This window comes from Bombus bifarius, unplaced genomic scaffold (genome assembly GCF_011952205.1).
Source record: "Bombus bifarius isolate JDL3187 unplaced genomic scaffold, Bbif_JDL3187 scf7180000008206, whole genome shotgun sequence".
NCBI classification, from domain to species: domain Eukaryota; kingdom Metazoa; phylum Arthropoda; class Insecta; order Hymenoptera; family Apidae; genus Bombus; species Bombus bifarius.
Window position 1 is genome coordinate 1188433 of NW_022884510.1, and position 21460 is coordinate 1209892.

Sequence of the window (21460 nt, forward strand, 5' to 3'; positions counted from 1 at the left end):
TTTATATGGAACCAAAAGTAACAACTTTCTTTTCGTAAAGATTAATGACTTTCATACGATGATAGTAAAATACATCGAAGGATTAACTTTAAGCCGGTAAACGCGTTAGAGGTTAGGTGATTGGAATGGACAATTCTACGATATTTACTAATGTACAAATACAAATATCACAAATTATCCAAATTCGCGTTTATTTTTATCTATAGCATAAACGAAATAAAATTCTATTCAATTTAAAATTAACCTAAACTATCACAAAATCACAACCAAATGAAGCTGTCGTTGTATTTTCTTAAGGTTGGCTAACCTGTATTGTTATCGTGTGCAATGGTACGGTCGTACCGTCATACGGTACGCAATGTACGAGGTGGTCAATTTCTAACCTATACATGCGAATCTGTCACTCTTCAAGCATAAATTCCAATTGTTGGTAAGTAATGTCCACGATAAAACCAATTAAAATTTTAACGAAAACATTTAATAAGTTATAATAATAAGTTATTTAATAAGTTATACTAATATAAATATGCATAATATACATATGCATCGGTCTTGAAATAAATGTAGAATAAATGTGAAAACAATACGTGTGGTATATAAAATAAACACGCATAGAATCCGCAAGGGAACTCTGATTAAACAGATATTTATTCATAATGCTATATAATACATATGTGTACATACACCACTTGACATATTTCGCATCCAAAATTCGAATGTTACAGATATTAAAGAACTTATTTATTCCCAACCTCCTGCACAATTAGATCGGATAAACGTGTTCCAAACAGAAGATACACGATTGTACAAAGTAAAATAGAATCGAACGCGCCAAACTGCTTTACAAATTTTATGACGTTCTATGGATTTATCTAATCGGATAGAATAATCAGTGTGCGATTAATTATGTTTTCTGAAAGGAGAAAAGTTCCTCTCGTCTTTTATAGAATCGGCCGGTACCGTGAAGTACTCATTTCCAAAACGGAAGGTATATGTTTTTAAACTTCTTTTCCCATGCCATGGACCCCACGCTCTGGGTTTCTCATATTGTTCGTTTTGCTTCGTTTTCTTCTCGATTTCACTGCAACTAATGAGATTATATTACCAAAATAAACGAAGAATGAAAACTGTCGAAGACAATTTATCATTGACATATGTCTTTAAAAAGATTTTAATTACGAACCAATGTTTTTTGGCGCAGGTGTTACACATAGAAGATAACCAATTCTTCGTTTCGATCGAGAGTTTTTCGTCGCCAAGTTTTCTTCCTGCAATGAGTTTATCTTTGAAACAAAGCAAATTGATTACAAATCCTGTGATTTGCTAACTTTATTAATTTAGGATTTTATGTTAAATCTGTAATTCGAGCTTGTTTGCGAACACAACGGTAGATAGCATACAACATGATCCAATTACGATCTTGATTCGCGTAGTACGATGTATTCAAAACAAATGCAAACAGCATCGAGTCATTTTGGATTTCTGAAAGCGAACGGTTTAAACGTGCATCTTATTTTATAACTTACCTTTTGCCATCAGGTGGAGGTTATGAGGATCTCTCGTTAATGCTAAAACTGAATCTCGATTGTTCAGTTTCTCCGCTCTTTTTCCACCCCAACTATTAAAAGGAGTCCATTCGACACTTTCTGTTATTCTTTTAACATTGCTAAATTCATTCGTAGGTGTGTCTCGATCGTACCAATCGTGTGTAAGTTTCGTTCGTTTCCCTTGTGAGTCGACTTTCGATCGAGAATACTCTTTTGCTCGTTTACCACTCCAAGGGTCGAACGATGTCTTTTTCCACACTTTCCATATATCGTTCCCAGGTCTGTCGGTATAATTATCGGTTAGTATATCGTTGCTTTCGTTTTCCAGGTCCATTATGTCCGGTAGGACTATATCGTCGATTTCTGAACTTGCGAGAATCGCGCGTATCAAAAGGGAAACTATAGCAAACATCAACCACATGCCTAAAACAAATTAATTTGGTAGAAATAACAGATGATAGATACAAATGAACGTTTTAGAATATAATTTTCTCTATTTCTTCGACATTCTCTTCGCTGTTGGTACAAAATATAAAAAATACATATTTTCAACCTTTTTTTGGGAAACAACTAAGCAATTAACAGAAATTGACATTTAAGGTATAAGATTTGTAGTATTGCATTTGCACGAATCTTTCTTCAGCTACATTATTGAAAGGTTAAACAACTATCCGATTAATTAATAAACCCAAAATAGAATGAAAACGGATAACAAAAAGCTCGATTAAGTACGTATGTAGTACGAGATGTAGCGCATACACGTACACGCTTGAATATGCTTCATATTTAGCATTCTTCGCTATATCATATAATATAATTGCAAAGAGTACGAAAAGAGATGAATGTCGGATATGGGAAACATACGTGAGCATTGTCATTTGCTTTTATACGCAAACAAATATTGAGAGGGAACAGAATAACGACGCTTAATTTTCATCAAGTATAATGTACTAAATTTTATACGATAAAATTGCAAACTGCCGGAATCGCGTTTCATTTTTAACTTTGTTAACTGACAATGCATACACATTACGATTTCATAGTAGGATCAAATCGTTTCTGAGAAAAACCATGAAAAGAGGCTAAACCTTCCATTTGTTGGATCTAAATATGCATGTGCAATGTAAAAGTAAATACTATATTAACTGCATGAAATCTTTATGGAGAAGTATAATTCTTATATGCAGAAGTACGTTGCCTCCCTCAATTCCCTCTAAAAATAATCTACTAATTGTACGTTCCTATTAAAGTCGCATTACTTTCATCCTTGCGAAATAGTCGCATTTATATTATATGCGCGTTTCATATACTTTCTTAAATATGTGCAAACACAGCGGATAAATTTAACGTGGAATATCCGATTTGATAATTTCTCCTTTATATTTTCATCATTTCTTTCGTGTTATCTTCGGTCATCGAGCAAAATTAAAATAAATCCGATATTTTGAAAGTAATTTTTAGAGAATCTTTATATTTATTATCAGAGCCCTATATGAATTGTGAAAGAACATTTAATTTAACAGAATACGAAAAAATATGTATATATATTCATATATTTCTCTTACTATATATTATATATCTATTTTTTATTATATTTTATTATATTTATTATGTTTTGTGTTATATATAGTTGAAGGATGTGTTGCATCAAGTGGAAGCAACAGTGCATTTTCGTTAAAAACTTGTTAAAACAATTAACAAGCACTTTCAAACCTGTCATCGGCTTATTCTTTTTCACAAACCATTTACGTCCTGCAATATCATATTTGAAAGGAACCTTTTTCTCTCGAAATGTTCATTTTTAGATCTTTTCGGTTTCCCCCCTTTTTTTTTAACAAACCTTCGTTACATTAAATGTCAGAAATAGAGAAACTATGTTTTCGACTTAATCTAATTTTCGTATGTCCTGTCATTCGACGCAAAATACGTGTCAGATCAAATTTTCAGAAAATATTCGTATCTGTCAGGCCGTATCTATCAATCTAGAATAATTTTAGATGAGAAAATTACGTGTCAAAGGATCTAGAAATTCTCTTTTTTCTCACGCGTACTAAACACACTTCCCTATAATACACAATATGCAACAAATTAAATAAGTCGACGAATCAATGTTAATTTCTGCAACCCCTTCGTTGCCGTTTTCAATGATTTAACAAATGAAAGCTCCAAAAAAGACGAAATGTATCATCGGTTAGCACATTAAATAAAACTAATCTTCTCTTACTAAATAAAAATATTTTTAGATCACTATCGTTTAAACTCGTTATATCTTCTTCTTGTTAATTTTAATTCACTCCTAGAGTTTTATCGTCTAGTAACGAAGAGATTAATAATATTGGTGAGAAGGATCAATTAGCGAACTTTTTTAATTTGTCACGTTAAGAGCTGCCGCTTACCTCTTACACTGGTATCGTATTTCACTGTTGAAACCTATCCGCAGTTTCTGTTTCGAAAACTAATTCTTCACTTAATGAGATGTTACGATTACGAAAAATCGTCTCACCACCGTTCCTTTCAGTTCTATGCAAATATATTGTACAGTACGCGCGACACTTGCGAGCTCCGCTAAAATAAGATGTACAGTGACTAGTAACGATACGCGCGGCTCTTCTTATACCCGCCACGTGCTTCCGCAGCGCACTCTCCTTGCTTCGAAAGAGCAACCCCGATTTTTAACCGCCCTTTTCATCCACGCTGCTATTATTGCTCACGCTTAATGCTTTTCTCTCTCTCTCTCTCTCTCTCTCTCTCTTTCTCTCTCTCCCTCTCTTTCTCTTTCTATTTCGCTACTGCACGTTGATTCCTATTTACGTTATTACATAAATCCATCTTCTAGGAAAGAACAAGAGAAACCAGAAACGAAACGGGGCAGGAAAAGGAACGGAATGATGTTGCAAATTGTTATATCGTCGATGATAACGAACGTAAAACTTCGCCTCTCTTGTCCTATCATTCTTTTGTTAGATCGAGCGACGTTGTTTAGTGCAGGTTTTAATTTGTCGTAATATATTATTTTATTGTAGAATAATTGGTTATCAGAGGTCTTCGCCAGAGTTGGCTACATTCGTCAAGTAATATCGTATTCCGCTGAAATTAGCTTTACCTTATCTTTCATTTGTGAATTAAAACAGACGATGACTGTTAATCATCATTCAATAATTTATTTCTATAATACGCGATGAAACACATTAAGATAACGACTACCATTGACACTCGACCAAAGTCTATACGTTTGCGTGGCTTTGGAAAGCGCGAACAGCAGGGAAATCCGTCGAATTTTTCTTGAATTCAGGCCCGTAATCCAAGGAAACGAGGCAACGGTGTTAAACGCTTGTCTTTTGCTTTGTAAAGTACGGTGACATTTTGCGAATACAATGACAAAGTGAATGTGCGAGAAGAGACGGAGGTAGCATATGTGCGTATCGGTTAAAAATGCGTTTCTTCGCACTTTGAAAGATTACGTCGTAAATTTCAGCTCAGGGTAATGCGTAACGTCAAATTTTACGGTGAACAGGCAAGAGTAAAGACAAACGGAAGCAACAGCCTGTTGATCATCATTTTAATTTCAATCTCGTCAAGAGAATTGCTCGCCGTTTCGATCAGAGTACAGTAGAAATCGAAGAACGATGAACTATTATCAGAGGTTTTCTTTCTATAAATTTACTCGGATCGCGCGATTTTTGAAGAACAAACAAGGCCAAGGTCTGATCATTCGTTTTTAGGAATATTAAGTATAGCGATTCAAGTAGATACAGATGTTGTATACAGACGCGAGTGAAATGATCTTCATAAAATACGTAAGCATTAGGTAAGCGTATAATTGTGATGATAAAGCAAAATAACTTGCTTAAAATTATGGTTAAACGGGTAACACGGTGCTATTAAGTCCAGTCGGTAGATTTATTCGGTCAATACGTTTCTTCGGAACGTTTAACATTCTTTGTTTGTAGGTGTATTCGCTTTAGCGTTTCCTTTGCTCGCAAACGTAAAGATTCCGGTGAAATGTTATATATACATTCGTACAATACGTCCAATTTGATGTAATTTAACATTATTCGAATGACAATCAACTACGAACGTTCAAACGAGAAAAATTACATTTCGCCACACGAAATCTTTCAAATTCATAAGCCTAAACGATACATATGAAGACATTCTTTTAGACAAACTGAAATTTTCAATCGTAAAACAAGTGTTTCGCTTCGCTCTAATTGGAAACGATCGCGAAACACCAACCAGTTCGTTGCCAAAAAGATCTTAATTTTTTGAGAAACATTTTAGGTAAGAACAATTAGCATTTAATCAGAATGATTCGTTCAGTGATGGTAACAACACTCTTTTACCTCTGGACGCATAAAAGGGATCAAACTTGGATAATAAGTCTTTAACAATTCCCTTCGTTTTTACCCCATAAAGGTGATCTTGGAGTTTCTTTGTTCTCCTTTCTCTTTCGCTAAAACGATCCTTGCATGTATTCGAATCGCATTTCAAATCTTCCCACAACTTTCCTCTATCCACGAAGCTATCTATCATCGATTCGAATTCTTTCGATTCTAATCGTTCGGATAATATCTTCTCGTCGTGCCGATTATTAGTTCTTTTACCTTTGGAAATGAAGTAAGGTTGCCTGAGTATGCTATCCAGCATGTCATAACCGACACTACCCCTTCGCTCTCTTTCGAGATAAGCCAAGATAGTCGGCGTCGTTTTACGAACATGTCTGTACCGCCAATTTGGTCGGTACGTAGATTCCACCACAATATTCTTTACGACGGCGGAGGCACTGTTTGCCGTGTTCGAGTCGCGTTTCATTCGAACGTGAAATAAAACAGAATTACCCTTCTCGCCAATCGCGTTCCTCGAAACGCGAGCCAATTCGATCGGCATGTGAAATGTCGTCAGTCGAGGCGTGTAAATCGGACGTGAGACTATTTCGTCTTTCGAACGATACGTCGCCGGTATTTTTCTAAAATCCGCTCCACGCATGTCTTTCTGTTTGTCAAACGTTGACTCCACTTTTTCGAATCTCCCGCTCTTTTCCTCGTTTTTCGAATATATCTTTCGCTCGTCGTACGCCCTTTTCCTTCGCGTGGCAAACAACGAATTCTCATAGTTATTTGATCGTAAATGGTCGATACATTTGTCATCCGTCCTTTTCAGATTTTTCTCTTCTTCATCGTTATCACCGCCGTCGTCGTAGTTGTCGTTATTTTTGTTTCTTTCGAGTCGCGAATTCGCATACGTCGATCTTCCATCTTCCGTCGTTGACTCGATCGTTTTCGGTTCGTCCGCCAGGATAACATTCGGATCTTCGTACTCGATCGGCGATTCTCCTCTCTTCGAGTCGCTCACGATATTTCTTAATTTTTCGTGAAACTTCTTTCCCCGAGAAATGATAAATGGATCGATCGTCTCCAAACGGCTATGACGCGAATGCTTCTCCTTGCGATCATTGTCAATTTCGATCCATGTTGGTTCCTCCACGTAGAATGGATTTTGTTTTTCCAAGCCTAATTGTCGATGATAGCAACATTCCTTCGAATTAAACGATGCGAAACGATCGTCTCTTTCCAGTAGTTTGCGGAACTCTATCGATCTTGGTATGGTAGGATTCAGGATACGACGTCCTACGTGCTCGGCTCCTATTCTCTTTGCCAGATTCCAGCTATCATATTGCGATTGTTTGCCACTTGGGTCCACGTATCTTTGTAACACGATAAACTTTGTAATTATTTGCATATAGTACAAAGTAGTAGCGTCCATAGGTCGCGGAACACATAGTACATTTATCGAAAATTATGTTTAAAATTAACAAACACGTGACGACTTATGGACGATAGCGTATTTATATGAAATATGTATTTTGGACGATTACCTGTTCGCCGTAAAAGGTGTGAGTTTCAGCAATTTAGTAGCCTCTCGCGAGGAATGGTCATCGATTTCGAAACAAATGGCGTCTTGCCACGATCCACGTCTTCCATGTTTCCCCGAACAACGCACATTCAGATTGAACGTCGGTGTCGCTTCATCGTTTATGCTTTCCTAAAAATTGTGATATTTTTAAATATCAGCGAGGGCGGTGAACGGTCTGGCGTTTAAACGGTGGACAAGAACTGTTCGTTATAAATATTGTTACGAAGCAAACAAGAAGTAGAAGATGAAACGCGACTCCAGGGAGGAAACTGTACTTCTTCGTACGTACAAGTGTTTTTCTTTTCTCTTTTCCCTCTTTTTCTTGTCGTAATCAATAAGGAGTTGGTGTAACCTTTTAAGAGTTTACTCATTAAAATGTGACGAAAGTAATAATAATACATCGATGGCAAAAAAAAGAAAGGGATAAGAATTAATTTAGCAGAGTAATTCATAATTAGTAACGCATAGTTTTGCATAATCAGAATATTTAACTCTTACGATGCGACAAGTTCGTGCACATTTACCATAGAAGTGTCCTTTATCTTCGTCGCATCGATATTGCATGCCACCGCTGATAAGAGCGCTAACGTAAGGAGGGATCTCGTCATTCCTACAAAATATACAAAATATTACTTTCTCGAAGACGAAACTCCGTATGAAAAAATTGTAGTCCATATTTTCGACTTACTTTTATATCAGGCGATATTTTCGACCCCCTTTCCTGTTGTAGCACGATTTCGAAAACACCCTATATACATAGTAACTGTTTATAACCGAGGAGCGCTCGTAGGAAACATTGTAAGTGCCAAAATTGAAAAACTTCGACTTTTTATTGAAAAATGTTCTATATACCAGTGGAAATATCGCGGTATAGAATTTGAGTGCAATTTCGCTTTCTAAATATTTATTAATAATGCTAGAAGATGGCGTTTCCACAGAGAGAAATTAGATGAATGGAACTAACTATAAAACAAAACAACATAACATAATAATATAATATAATACAACTACAAAAGGTGACACGTACAGAGTTTTCTACAAATACACTTGTCCTTTTCACCAATTTCGACTGCATTGATGCATAAGGATTCTTCTCCTCCTGAACATCTTGCTTCTTGGCACTTACAGTGTTTTAAGATTACGTATTTTTAAATTTTAACAATACGTCGCGCTAAACTTTCGTCCCTGATGCCTTGCAACAATTGGATTTCAAAAATTATTTAAAGATATTCTGTCTATTTCGAAATATCGATCTCGTTCGAATAATTATGATCAGTAACGTACGTAACAGTTAATGCGAGATGTGGACCTACCTGTTGTAACAACCGACCACGATCACTGTTTCGTCGTTGCACGACGAGTCGAACGCGAAGAATGGACTCGAAATGACCGTTTCTGCCGTATTTATGGTACTCGTTCGCGAATCCTACGGGCGACCTCGTTGCGGTCGAGAGATTAGGAGAATTGTATGGGGAATTTACCCTGCCACGAAACGCAAACATCCTGATGACTTTAGGTTATAAGTTTCTTCCGTGTTCTTGTTCTTTCGTCGAAAAATTCCTGTCATCGAGGGAAATGCGTTTCACGCTGGTCACGCTTGTCATAACAGAAAATGTTATTTTGTATTTTAACATTTTCAACACCGACTCGATCATTTATATACTTCAAGACGATGCACATCGTCCCTACAATTTTTAATATTAATCTTCCGACTGCAACTTTATTTTTACCGACTTTGTTCCTATACCGAGTCGTTTAAGACCATTCGGCTTTGTTTATACCTTTGTGTTTTAACAAATCTCCAAAAATTCTTGGATAAAAGCTCTTCCAAGCTTCTAGAATGTCACTCGATTCGCATCCTAACGTGTTACCTAAATTTTATTAGCGAAGCAACGTTCAAACAAAAATATCGAAAGAATGGAAATTTGCTGATTCGAAAACGGTATGCAGATGGAGGTTCGATTAAGTTAAGATTAAATTAAACTAATATTATACGCTTCTTATAAAATACATCGTGTATGTGTCGTCGAATCTGTCAGGATGTTTCCCTCTTTAACTATTCCATGTGAAAGTACTTTGTTCTTTTTTTAGTCGTTAAATGGTAAGAAAGAAGTCAGAAAATCAACAAACTATAATCAAACTACGTCGTACAAACAAAAATATCGATAACGTGCAATATAGTTTGCAATACGTTCAATGAAACAGATATTTACAATGTAAACTGGAAAGGGATTGAATATAAGTACGCTGTTTCTTTCTGCGTCATGAAAGACGCGTAAGTACTTACTTATAACCATAAAAACGTTATGATGCGAGAAAGAACATGCACTCGTGTTTAATGTGATAGTACGTTGTGTAACCGAATCAAGTAGGAGGTAACCAAGAGCGCGTATCAACTTATTTACGTTTGATGTAATCCCTTTCGTCGGCATATCCTCTAACTTTTACCCCTCTAAACCGATCGAGTTCAAACAAAATTTTGATTCTCTGGCCTAAACAACGATCTTCCCCAATTTTTCTTTTTCTTTTTGCGAATCGTAGATCGTAGATATTGATAGTCGTAAAATCGTAAGAATTCGTCCACTACGTCGCTTCGTACGACCGGCCAGTTCATTTGATTTCACGTCAAGTATGTGTTCTTTCGTTTTATCGATCGATTTAAACATTTATGGGTGTTCTTTTCAGATCAAGAACCGATACATCCGATATTTCAGAAGAAATCGATAAACCATGGTGAGATAATCTGCTTATCTATTATAAGTTATACGATAATATAATACATTTGGCGATATAGTTTATTTTTGAAGTGGGTGCAATTACGCGTGGTAACTACGCAAAATTCTAGGCACAAGATCGATAGAAACAACGTGCATTTTATTTCTCTCGTTTGTTCGTAGAAATTCAGATTTTTAGGCGATGGGGATTGCCCCGATTGGTTGCTGGCTGAGATCAACACGTTGTCACGTATGGTACAATTTCGTTTCAATATCACAGACAGTTTTCACTTCTCGACCGAGTACGCCACGATCCTTGAAAGTTTGTTTAATTATTTTGTCGCAGACATCAATCAAAATCAAAATACTGGGCCAAACGGTTGCAAAGTATCTTACGGAGAGAGATCTCGATGTGAGTATTAATTCTTGATGATCTATATTTCAAAATAATAATTTTGCGAGCTTGTCGGATTTAGTCGTGCCCGTATAAGAGATAAAGATTGATTTTAACAAAGAATAAAGATTAGGAATAAATATCCTGCAGAAAATTTTAGTCGGGCAGAGCAAAATAGGATAACGCGTTATGTTGTTAAAAAGGAAAGAAAAAACGATAGAGTAGATCTTAGATACTGAAATCTAAGCGAAAAAGAGTTTTATGTTATACTATTTGTTCTGTTTCTGTCGCTATCGTTGTTATTTTTAGAAGAGTAATATCAATTTCGGAATACTTTTTCTTTTCAAGGAGGAGAAGGTCAGAAAAATTACTCAAGACGCTAAGGTTGGTAAGTGGAAATCAATTTTACTGCATCAAACAGTAAGTACAAGTGTATTGTTTTCTCGTTTCATACACAAAAATTCGTTTCTCTCTCTATTCATTTTATTCGTATGTGTGATCAATGTGCGTAACAATTTTTCTTTATCCTCCTTTCCTATTTCTTACCCTTCGCGAAGAATTAAACGACGCAAAGGCTATGGTGGCAGCTCTCGAATTAATTTTCACATCGTCCGCCCGATATGGCGTTTCCGCTGCTGATCTAAGCAGTGAGTTACAACAGCTGGGACTGCCTCGCGAACACAGTGCTGCGATTGCCAGACTACATACGGATCATTGTCCTCAAATTACGGCTGCACTTTCTTCGCAGTCTTTAAGAGGTAATTAAACGTCTTTTGGGTTAGCCGCGTGATTGACGCGAATTCTAATTGGAAAATTCTATGGTTTTGCAGTCAGCAGATTATCGTCGATCGAAGTTCTATCCTGCGACAATTCCACGCCATTCTCCACGGTGTCTCTCAAATTGAAGAAACTGGACGGAAACGTAGAAGATTCCGTTATTAATATATCAAAAAAGGACGTTCACGTTCTACTGACAGGTGAGGATTAGAATTTGACAAACGAAAGATTGGTATTGTTCGCATTTAACTCGTTCGTTTGTTTTTCCGTTTTTTCTAGAACTAAGAAGAGCCAAATCCTTGATGGAAAATCTTTAAATACTTGAAAATTACATTCTATGCAACGGTATACACAGCATGATCACCTTCGTCGATAAGAATATTGTAAACTATATAACGTCGTCAATAATAACATTGCAAAATGAAAATATTTTGTTCTTTATTTTCGACAGAAATCAATATTTCGTAATAAAAGCGACAAACATTTCCGGTAAAGGATGAAGAGGGAATATACGTACTTTATCGAAAATAAATATCTCTCCAAATTAAAAACAAAAAGTTTTTAAGTAAATGAAAAACACGAGAGTACAAGGAAAGAGTATTGCTAAGGTATAATGTATATTTATTATATTATCATTTTTTGTCATATAGCATAACATTGTTATTTCTATAGTAATAATAATAATCATAATCATAATCATAATAATCATAATCATAACCATAATCATAATAATAATAGTAATTATAGCACCATGAACACTCCACAGTAAGTTTTTTTTTTTTTGTTTAATTCGTTATTCGAAAAACACGACGCGCTGATGCGCTTCAAGGGGTGAGAACCGCGATTTGTATAATAAATACAATTGTGAAAAACTGTACTTCGTCTTACATCTGCGGCGCAGTCTCGTAACGGCAGAAAATCGACTGTGAAGAAGAATGACTAGATGATTTTTTTAATATTAGGAAACGAGATTTTCTTCTGACTAGAACATTAGCGTATCCGATATTTCGCGTGGAGTAAACAAACTCTTGATTTATCATGTCTCGGTAGACCGATTGCTTTACTTTTCTTTTTCATTTTTTTTTCCTGTCTTTTCAACATTTTGTCCCTTTTTGCATTCGTCTCGTTTGATCGCTGATTCGACGTTGCTTCGTACAATGTACTCCTTTTGATCCAGCAAAATCTCTTTAAAAACACATGCCAAAATTCGAACGTGAGCCCTTACCCCGATACGCTCGAGTGTCGGATACGTGTTAAGGGCGTATGAAACACACTTCATACGACGCTCTTTTTAAGTTGATATTCAAATAAAACCGTATCACCGTTCTCACACCCGTTAAGCATCGCGATTTAGGGGTTCGTACAGGTGTCGAGGTTCGCACTTCTTAATCCTTCGCATATTCTTTTTCCTCCCGGAATTAGATTTCTTTCTAGTTTTTTTATTTTGTCTCTGACTTTCCATTCATATATTATATGTATATTTCTTGCGTCGTATGCATGTATTATGTATGTGCACACGCACGGTTTGTACGTATGTGTCTGTGTCTGTGTCTGTGTGTGTGTGTGTTCATATATATATATATATTTATATATATACCTTTTTGTTCTTCTTTATATTTAATCTAAACTGTCTTAATGAAAGCTCGTTCTTAACTTTTATATTCATCCTCGTTTCTTTTTAATTAAAATTCTCTTTCATCTTCGTTAGCTCGTCGAGGACGAGCGCATACCTAACCATTCGCTTCGTTTTACCAATGTTAATATAACTGTGTTTGTTTACTCGTTTCGATCGTTCTCGTTACATATTCAATTTCATAATTTTAATATCCTACCTAAATAGCTGGTCGTCGTTAGTTTGTCAATAAATAATACATAAATACATAGGTACACACATGGTTTTATCGCTATCGCGCATTTACGTTTTCCTCAGTTTCATTCGTCTGTTCCTTCTTTCTTTCTCTCGTCGCAAGCGACAAAATTCTCGTCCACGATGACGATGGTGACAATGACGATACGACCATGCCAATGACGATGGTAAACATAACAATGCAACAACAACAACAACAATAACAATAATAACGGTGACAATAATAGAGATGATGACTGTAACGATACGATAATGGTTATTAATAATACATAATAGTAACGCGATGATTATGATAATCATAATGATGATGACGATAATCATAACGATTTTGTTAGAATAACAATGACAATAGCGATAGTACGAACAGCGATAATATTAGGAGGACTAATAAATAATAATAAATAATAGCAATGACAATGGTAATAACGAGCATAGTAGCAGCGGCAGTAGTAGTAATAACGATGATGATGATGATAGTAATAATTATATCGAAGATAATACGTAGCAAACGTATTTTCGTTTAGACCAAACGTCTTTAAACCTCTCGTCCAAAGATCTTACGTGTAAACCTAAATTACAAAGATGTAAAAGATGGAAAAGTAAATGCGTAAATAAGTAGATGAAATATACACACGGAGGAGCAAATAAGCGATCGTTGACGAGCAAACTGCGTTAAACGAGCAGTAAAAAACTTACACACTAACTAGAGCATTTATTGGACCTTGAGTTATCGTAAGACAATCACAATCGGCAGAACGTACGTTTCTCTTCTTAACTCTGCCTTTTTCCTTTCGCGAACCTGGTAACATTCGTAAGACGATCGTTTTCGTACAACGGGTGTGAAAACCGATCGATATTATAGGCCTTTCGCTATGCTCAGTTTTAATGCCTTCGGTCTTTCGTTATTCGAGACATTTCCATCGAAATTTTCTTCTCAAATTCTCCGTGGTCGATCCGAGTAAATACAATTATCTGTAACTTGAAACTGTCAACTTGCACGAAATCGAATGCGATGGTAATTTTGTTAATAGGTCGATGAGATCGCTTTCGTTCTTTCAACGAACGATACTTATCTGTTATTTTCACGTATACAGATATATATATATATATATGCGTTCACAAAATAAATTTTTCCTTATATATCATTTATCACGAAACGATTAAGAACATAACGAGCATGCGTTCTCATAATCTACAAGGCTACGTTTGTTCTATGAAAATTACCTCGATCACACGCGTATTTCAAATTCTTGAAAACACGTTCGCTTTACGTTACGTACGTTAAGCAGAATTTTATTTCATCCACGTGGAAGATATCATCGTCCTTATACTTTCGGATTTCTAATCGTTCTTACAAGGATTATCATCATCATTGCCATCATCGTTACTATATTTGTCGTCGTCTCGTCGTTATTGTCACCGTTGTAATCGTTATTGTCGTCACCATCGTCACCATCATCACCATCGTTATCGTCGATAACCGGTAATCGTCACCGTTCTCGTTTACGTTCGCGTTGTCCACATCGTTGTCACCACCGATCATCGTCATGATCGAATCGTTATCGTGACTAATGCGTGTTTTCGTCATTGTCGTTACGATTACCGTTGTAATCGTTTCGCGTATAGTCATCGTTACCATGTGTCGGGCAATTGTCACGCCATCGTCATCCCGCACGAGTGCAGTTTGTCGTATTTCGTCGATCTGATTGAAATAAGTACAAAATGAACTAAACGGTTTGTCAACTTTCTGGAACGCTTTCTTTTACGGTGTTCGGTTCGACACGCGTAAAAGGAATAGGGACGCGCGGAGCATCGAAATTCCCTTGGAAAGCAAACATCGTCAGAATCGTTGCGTTTCTTTCGCGAGATACAACGAGGAGAGAATGGAAACGAGTCAATGGAATTCGTAGACCCCTTGTACAGTTCTCAACGTCGATACGACACCGCGATTATCGTTTGGTCTAATTTCATAAACGGTGCGCGCTCTAGAAAGTGGTATTTTGTTACGTGGCAAATGAAATACTCTCATCTCTAAAAAATATCTATAAACGGATTTATATTACAGGAACGAGCAACTCTGTTCTTAAGGTGGCCGAAAACTCGGGCGAAACGTCGAAAAACAGAGCTGTTCACTCCGATACGATTATCGAACGTGGACTTTGTCCATTGGATGGATGTTGTACGATTTTTACTTTATCGCCGTCTCAGTTTTGCTTCTGATATTCTACTTTCTTCGTTATCGAGAAGGGAATCCTTTTTTAGATTTTGCTTTATCTTTATTCACCTACCTCCGCTATAAGGTAACGGGCCTAAGTGGCGTTTGGAATGGAACATCGACGATATGGACGATCGTTTTCCTATATCGCTTTTCCTGTTGTTTGCTTCAATCCGATTGCGACCGCGCGAATATCTTCCATTCTTTGGGAATCTTTGCAAACGCTTTGTTTCACGACTCGGATCGTTTCACCGCGGTACTTCCCGATTGACGTATATAGTCGTTTATCTCTGTACACGAGTAGACATTCACGACGAGGAGATCGATCGTTAGTTCGACGAAGAAACGTCCTTGGATGTTCCAACTCGAATTCATTTTTGTCGAGAACTTAAGACCATAAAAGATGTACAAAGAATCCTTTTTTCTTCTTCATCGACGTGATCGATGCCTCAATATCTGCCCGTTATGTGTACGCGTTGTTTCGTCCTATTTACCTTTGTACGTCTTGTCCGTGTTATTGCTAGGCTGTGTTGCGTTGTTCCTACGTGTCTCCATCTTTCTACGGCTTTTTTAGCGATGCTTCCAAAGCGATAACAGTGTCGAGTAATAGGTGTGTATATAAAAAGATAATGGAGGCAAAGGACGCGTTCTTTAAACTTTGCGAGTGTAAGCGTCCAAAAAAACTGAGAACAGGCCAGGTTCGTTTGTCGCAACAGCTTCTAACGTGATCGTTTCACAGCTTCGTATCGAAATTTTGCACGTACCAGCAAAGATCGTACACGGCCGAGTGTTCAGGAGAAAATTGCATTCTTTTTATCGTATTCTCGATCTAAGTATCATAGGTGAAGGAAGCAAAGAAAACAGATAGAGAGAGCAAGAAAGGAGCATCGTTAACGTTATCGTCCTCATCGCTGTTGTCGTTATCGTTGTTGTTGTGTTGTTATTTTTGTTGTTTTCGTCGTGATTGTTTTTGTCGTCGTTATTGTTGCTGCTATATGTTGTTATCGGTGATCGTGGTAATATAGTTGTTGATCCAATAAACCTGTGCATTTAAAAACAAGGAACAACTGCGTATTTATGATTTATATGGGATTAGGCACGAAATATTCGGATCGTAGAACGACCACGTCCAAGTCGTTCGATGTAGCCTCTCCTTAAGATTTTTCTAAAGTTTTATGGACCGCTAGTAGGCACGGTAAGGAATTCGCGAAACGGCAAGTCCAGAAATGAAGCGATCAAGTACACTCTCTGAACACCGCTCAGAACTCAACTATTACGGCTGAGCAGGCTGCCAATCCCTAGAATTCAAGTCTATAGGCACTGCAACTAGTCTCGTGGTCCTGCAGGTTAATCGTACATCGGGATGCTGAAGGTGAAAGGTCAATGTGATTCGCAGCCAGAGCTTCTTCGTTGTCGGCTACCCAATAGCCCAGGGTGTCGGTGTCGTAAGTTGGGATCATAGTTACCTCTGAAAAGCAAAGATCATAATGTGAATCGTGCTAGGATCGGCAAATTAAGCGCTACATAAGGATATACTTTCTCGATGAGAATTAAGACTTGAAAATAAGATTGAAAAATTATTAGAGTTTTGGAATAAACGAGTGCCAATACCGATCGGCATAAATGTGTCCGAATGAAAACTGACGTCGACCTACCGAGATCTTTGTCTTCCCAAGTCCTCTTAGCTTCCAACAAAGCGTCATAGACTTCGCGACTTGGTTCGGTACCGCTGAACACGTAATATCTCGCGCGAACTCTCTTGAAGAATTCCAACGATGTGTAATAGGAGTTTCCATGATGAGGTACATAAGTAAGATCCACGTAGACGGGTTGTACTTTATTCTTCGAATCCTTCAGCTTCTTCTCGTTCTTGCCCGGACTCTCGGAGCGTTTCTTGTTCTTCAGATTCTCCGATAGAACCTTTCTCGCTTGTTTCTTCTCTTTTTTCGGTGTTCCGGGTGTACCCTTGTTAGAAATTTCATTGGTCACAGGAGCTGGTGAAGGTAATCTCAATGGCTCACCCCAGTCGTTGATAGCGTCGAAATTTAGTCTCATATTGTTGTCGGAATTCGTGTTTCTGAGGTTAAACTTATGCGGTGGAATGGGAGAAGGAAGCCCCAACGGAGTTCCCCAACCATCTAACGGATCTTTCTTCGTGTCAGACTTCGGATCCTCCTCTTTGCGATCGTCCGACTTACCATCAGAATCTGACGCTTCTCGACGAACGCTACCGTTCGTGTATCTCACTGAGATAGTTTTACCCTGTGATTCGGTTTCTTTAGTTTCCTTTTGTTCCATCGACAGAGCTTTCTCAAAGTCAAGTCCAGCCTCGTCGATATATTTCTTCGGATCGGATTTCTCCTTGTAATCACCGGCATACTCTTTCTCCACCATGAAACGTTTGAACGTGTAATCACCTTGATCTGTCAGAGTGGAAGATTCGCCGATCTTCTGCGTGCTGCCACTTGTTGTATCTTTTTCCGATGGTAGCTCGCCATAAATGCTGCTGCTCATCGCGCTGCTCATAAAGTCGCTAGATGTTCTGTCTTTCTCTTTTTCTTGCAAGGAACGTAGAAGGGAGCTATCGGGACCCAAAGATTCCGTCATATCCTTGCTAGGTAAATATTCGTCTACCTTCACGTCCACTTTCTCCGCCAATATCACCGTCTCTCCTTTTTCGTTTGTGGTTTCCGTGACTTCTCGGGTCGTCGTCACTATCTCACCGTCGTCGGACACTGTCTTAGTCGTGGTGATGATCGTTCTGATCACCTCTCCCGATCTGAATCCTTCTGGAGTTCCAGTCAAAGACCTACCTTCGGATCTTCGGTCCGGTGTAGTTCTTCCTGACAGAGAAGAAACGTCGGAAGCGATATCGCGTACTTGAGGAGGCATCGAACGTTTATCCATCGGCGTATGCTTCGTTTCTTCCTTTTCAAATTTCGCTTCAGATTTTCCTTCTGCTCCTTCGACTTTCTTCTCTTCTTTCTTCCTTTCCGTAGACTCTTCGGTCTTCGTAGTTCTAATAGTAGTTTCTTTGATTATGGTACCTTCGTCGCTTAAAAATTCACTCTGCTTACTAGCTTCGGTCGTCATTTTTTCGATAGCCTCTCTGATGTCCTTCTCCGATATCTCACCACCCGTTTCTATGATAGTTGTCGTTCCTTTTTTAACGTCGACGTGCATACCCGACAGAATGTCCGATGTCAGACTCTCTTCGCTCAGCTTCTCGCCTCCTGTAATCACGATTTTCTTCGTTTCTGTTCTCACAGTTTCGACGGTCGATGGGACAGTTTCTTTGCTCACGATTTCTTTTATCGTTTCGAGATCGTCCGTGTCGCCCATCTCACCCTCGGGAACGATAATCTCGCGCTTTATGACTTTCGTAATCACCAGCGGATCATCCTGCTCGATGATCTCCCGTTTTATTACCTTACGAATCGTTTCGGGTTCTTCTTGATCCGACACTTCCCGTGTTACGATTCTTTTAACCACGATCACCTTGCCATCTGGCGAAACTTCCTTTTCTTCTTCGGTTGGCTCTCCTTCCATCTCTTCTTTACCTTTGATAATTCGTTTTTCCAACTCCTCGAACTCGAGCCTGGCCGAGGGTACAGATTCACTCTCGTCTACGTCCGATTCGATTACTTTTCTAATTACTTCCGTTTTACCCGTCACTTGCGCGTCTACTTCGCCGATTTTACTTTCTTTCAGTACAGTAACTATCTGAGGTTTCGCTTCCACGGTGTGCGTAACGGATGATTTCTGGGTTACCGTAGTGGTGATAGTGGTGGAGGTGCCGATACTCGTAGAAACTACATCTTTATCAGGCGAAATATGGTCGATTGGTTTACCGGCCGATTTGTCTTCTACTTTCTCTACGGTGGAAGCTGTAGGCTCGGATATCGAATCAGGAGTTCCGTCACGAGTTACGTCTGGCGTTGATTTTCCTGATAACGTCGTTATATGGGTCGTACGTATCTCGGTTACTCCGCCGACGAATGCTTTGTGGAATTGGCTCTCGTAACTTGTCGAATAATCCGTCATCGACGTTTCCATGTGGCCTTCGCGTTGTCCCGAATATTCCACCGTTTTGTAATCGTAAGACATTTTCCCTTCTCCGTGGTCGGGTTCGTATCTGAGCTCCAGAGATTTTTCATAACGGTAGCCATCCTTGCCGTAGCTGTCATCTGGCTCGTCGTCGTGATAGTACACCTCCACGTCGATCACGGATTCTCGAGTAAGTTTTCTCTTCAGAATTAATTCCTCCGTTATTTCTAGAATAATGTATCGAGGTAAAGACGATCGGACGATAATGTCTTCTAGAATTTCTTCGGTGATTTTCTTTCCTTGCTTAACGTAGTCTTCTTCGAGAAGTTTCTCAATTTCGATTCTCTTCTCTTCCGAGATCGAAACTTCTTCGTCGATATGTGGCTCAGAACGTACAGGGCTATCTTGAGTAGATTTATCAGAAGCAATCAGTTCGGAACTTACGCTAGAACTTATCGAATGATCCGACTTCTCCATCTTTTGCTCGGGTATATCTAAAACTGAATCTCTGTTCAGTTTCCTCGTCGTAATAATTGTCTCTATGATAGTCATTACTATCAACTCTGAGACTGAATAAGTTCTAATTATTTCTTCTATTACGATCATCGTGATCTTCCTTCCCTTATTTATATATTCTTCTAAAATATACTTTTTAATATTTGCTTCTTTCTCAGGCGTTATTTTCATCGTACTTTCTCGATCGACCTGCGTTTGGTCCATTTCAACACTTTCAGGCAATACTTTATAGCTATCATCGACGAATAGCGACTTATCTTTAGTTACCTCTGTAGTAGAAACGCTTATCTTCGTAAAATCTTCCAGTTTAACTGGCGTCTTTAATGCCCCATCCTTTTCGACTGATTTCCGAATATCAATCTGTTTCTCTTCGACATCTAGCTTTTTACTATCGATTTCTCTTCTTTTATCGCCTTCGTCTAAATCAGCGATGCTGGGAGACTTTGATTTGTCGGACAAATCTTTAGCTTCTCCTGGAACACTCGCTACACTGGGAGATCTGGATTTCTCAATTTCTTTTATACCAACTTCCTTCAAATCAGGTGTCTCGCTAGCAATGCTAGGAGTCTTTGATTTATCCTTAGGTTCTGACAGGACACTTGTTACACTGGGTGATCTGGACTTTCCAATGTCTTTAGCTTCGACTTCCTTTACATCGGAAACGTCGCCAGCGATGCTTGGGGACTTCGACTTGTCCGATACATCTCTCGAGTCCAACGTAGCACTTGGTATACTTGGAGATCTGGATTTCTCAGTATCTTTTGCTTCAACATCCTGTACATCGGGAACTTCTCCAGCGACACTCGGAGACTTGGATTTGTCCGCTGCTTCCTTTGGTTCGCCTAATACACTTGTTACACTAGGAGATCTGGATTTGTCTTTTACGTCAATATCCTTGAGATCAAGCGTGTCGCCAGCGATACTAGGCGACTTGGATACATCGGATTTACCCGCTACATCCTTAGATTCCACTGAAACACTTGGTATACTCGGAGATCTAGATTTCACGATATCTTCCAATTCAACTTCTTTCACATCAGGTGCCTCGCCAGCGATACTGGGTGACTTTGATTTATCCGATACATCCTTAGCTTCCTTTGGAGCACTTGGTATAGTTGGAGATATAGGTTTGTCAATAGATTTCGTTTCAACCTCCTTTAGGTCAGGTGATTCACCAGCAATGCTGGGCGACTTTGATTTATCTGATACATCCTTCACTCCCACTGAAATGTCTGTTACACTTGGTGATTTAGATTTGTCCACAGAATCTGCAACATCTTTCAGATCCAATATATCACTAGCAACGCTAGGGGATTTTGATTTATCCGTTAAATCCTTTGCTTCCGCTGGGGCACTTGTTACGCTAGGTGACCTAGATTTATCAGCAACTTTAGCGTCAACATCCTTTAAATCACTTGTTTCGTCAGCAACGCTGGGAGTCTTTGATTTTTCTGATATATCTTTATATTC

The 21460-nt window shown here is 38.3% G+C and overlaps 4 protein-coding genes across 5 annotated transcripts in view; 1 reads left to right on the forward strand and 3 right to left on the reverse strand.

Annotated features, from left to right (window-relative positions):
• The first annotated feature begins 284 nt into the window (after window positions 1–284).
• On the forward strand, window positions 285–11772 carry LOC117210515 (COMM domain-containing protein 4). Its single transcript, XM_033453627.1, has 8 exons — window positions 285–430; window positions 10146–10193; window positions 10358–10429; window positions 10521–10586; window positions 10917–10956; window positions 11126–11326; window positions 11399–11545; window positions 11625–11772. The coding sequence occupies exons 2-8, from the start codon at window positions 10191–10193 to the stop codon at window positions 11660–11662; spliced, it is 567 nt and encodes a 188-aa protein (XP_033309518.1). The 5' UTR covers window positions 285–430; window positions 10146–10190; the 3' UTR covers window positions 11663–11772.
• Window positions 631–4269, reverse strand: LOC117210514. Of its 2 annotated transcripts, none has more exons than XM_033453625.1 (4): window positions 3944–4269; window positions 1527–1970; window positions 1184–1283; window positions 631–1087 (listed from the first exon to the last, which is right to left on the reverse strand). In XM_033453625.1, exons 2-4 carry the CDS (start codon window positions 1966–1968, stop codon window positions 901–903), a joined length of 729 nt encoding a protein of 242 aa, XP_033309516.1. In that variant the 5' UTR covers window positions 1969–1970; window positions 3944–4269; the 3' UTR covers window positions 631–900. The 2 variants fall into 2 exon arrangements, with proteins under 2 accessions (XP_033309516.1, XP_033309517.1); XM_033453626.1 differs by having other exon boundaries at window positions 1184–1268; window positions 3944–4268.
• On the reverse strand, window positions 5183–8899 carry LOC117210516. Its single transcript, XM_033453628.1, has 5 exons — window positions 8774–8899; window positions 8149–8208; window positions 7985–8070; window positions 7423–7589; window positions 5183–7251 (listed from the first exon to the last, which is right to left on the reverse strand). The coding sequence occupies exons 3-5, from the start codon at window positions 8066–8068 to the stop codon at window positions 5850–5852; spliced, it is 1653 nt and encodes a 550-aa protein (XP_033309519.1). The 5' UTR covers window positions 8069–8070; window positions 8149–8208; window positions 8774–8899; the 3' UTR covers window positions 5183–5849.
• A 171-nt stretch (window positions 11773–11943) lies between the features above and the next one.
• Window positions 11944–21460, reverse strand: part of LOC117210536 (microtubule-associated protein futsch) — a 35483-nt gene continuing 25966 nt past the window's right edge. The window contains exons 10-11 of the mRNA XM_033453652.1: window positions 17083–21362; window positions 11944–16895 (exon numbers count right to left, since the gene is read on the reverse strand). Of these exons, the coding sequence (XP_033309543.1) occupies window positions 16726–16895; window positions 17083–21362 (4450 nt within the window). The 3' untranslated portion in view covers window positions 11944–16725. The remainder of the gene's footprint in view (window positions 16896–17082; window positions 21363–21460) is intronic.

Coding starts and splice junctions, on each gene's coding strand:
- LOC117210516 (XM_033453628.1), bottom strand. CDS start 8,068: ATGACGAGATCCCTCCTTACGTTAGCGCTCTTATCAGCGGTGGCATGC. Junction 7,590..7,984: donor AGATAAAGGACACTTCTATG/GTAAATGTGCAC, acceptor CACAATTTTTAG/GAAAGCATAAACGATGAAGC. Junction 7,252..7,422: donor ACACCTTTTACGGCGAACAG/GTAATCGTCCAA, acceptor CGTGTTACAAAG/ATACGTGGACCCAAGTGGCA.
- LOC117210514 (XM_033453625.1), bottom strand. CDS start 1,968: ATGTGGTTGATGTTTGCTATAGTTTCCCTTTTGATACGCGCGATTCTC. Junction 1,284..1,526: donor CCTCCACCTGATGGCAAAAG/GTAAGTTATAAA, acceptor TTTGTTTCAAAG/ATAAACTCATTGCAGGAAGA. Junction 1,088..1,183: donor ACCTGCGCCAAAAAACATTG/GTTCGTAATTAA, acceptor TAATCTCATTAG/TTGCAGTGAAATCGAGAAGA.
- LOC117210515 (XM_033453627.1), top strand. Junction 10,587..10,916: donor TTACGGAGAGAGATCTCGAT/GTGAGTATTAAT, acceptor TTTCTTTTCAAG/GAGGAGAAGGTCAGAAAAAT. Junction 11,546..11,624: donor CGTTCACGTTCTACTGACAG/GTGAGGATTAGA, acceptor CGTTTTTTCTAG/AACTAAGAAGAGCCAAATCC.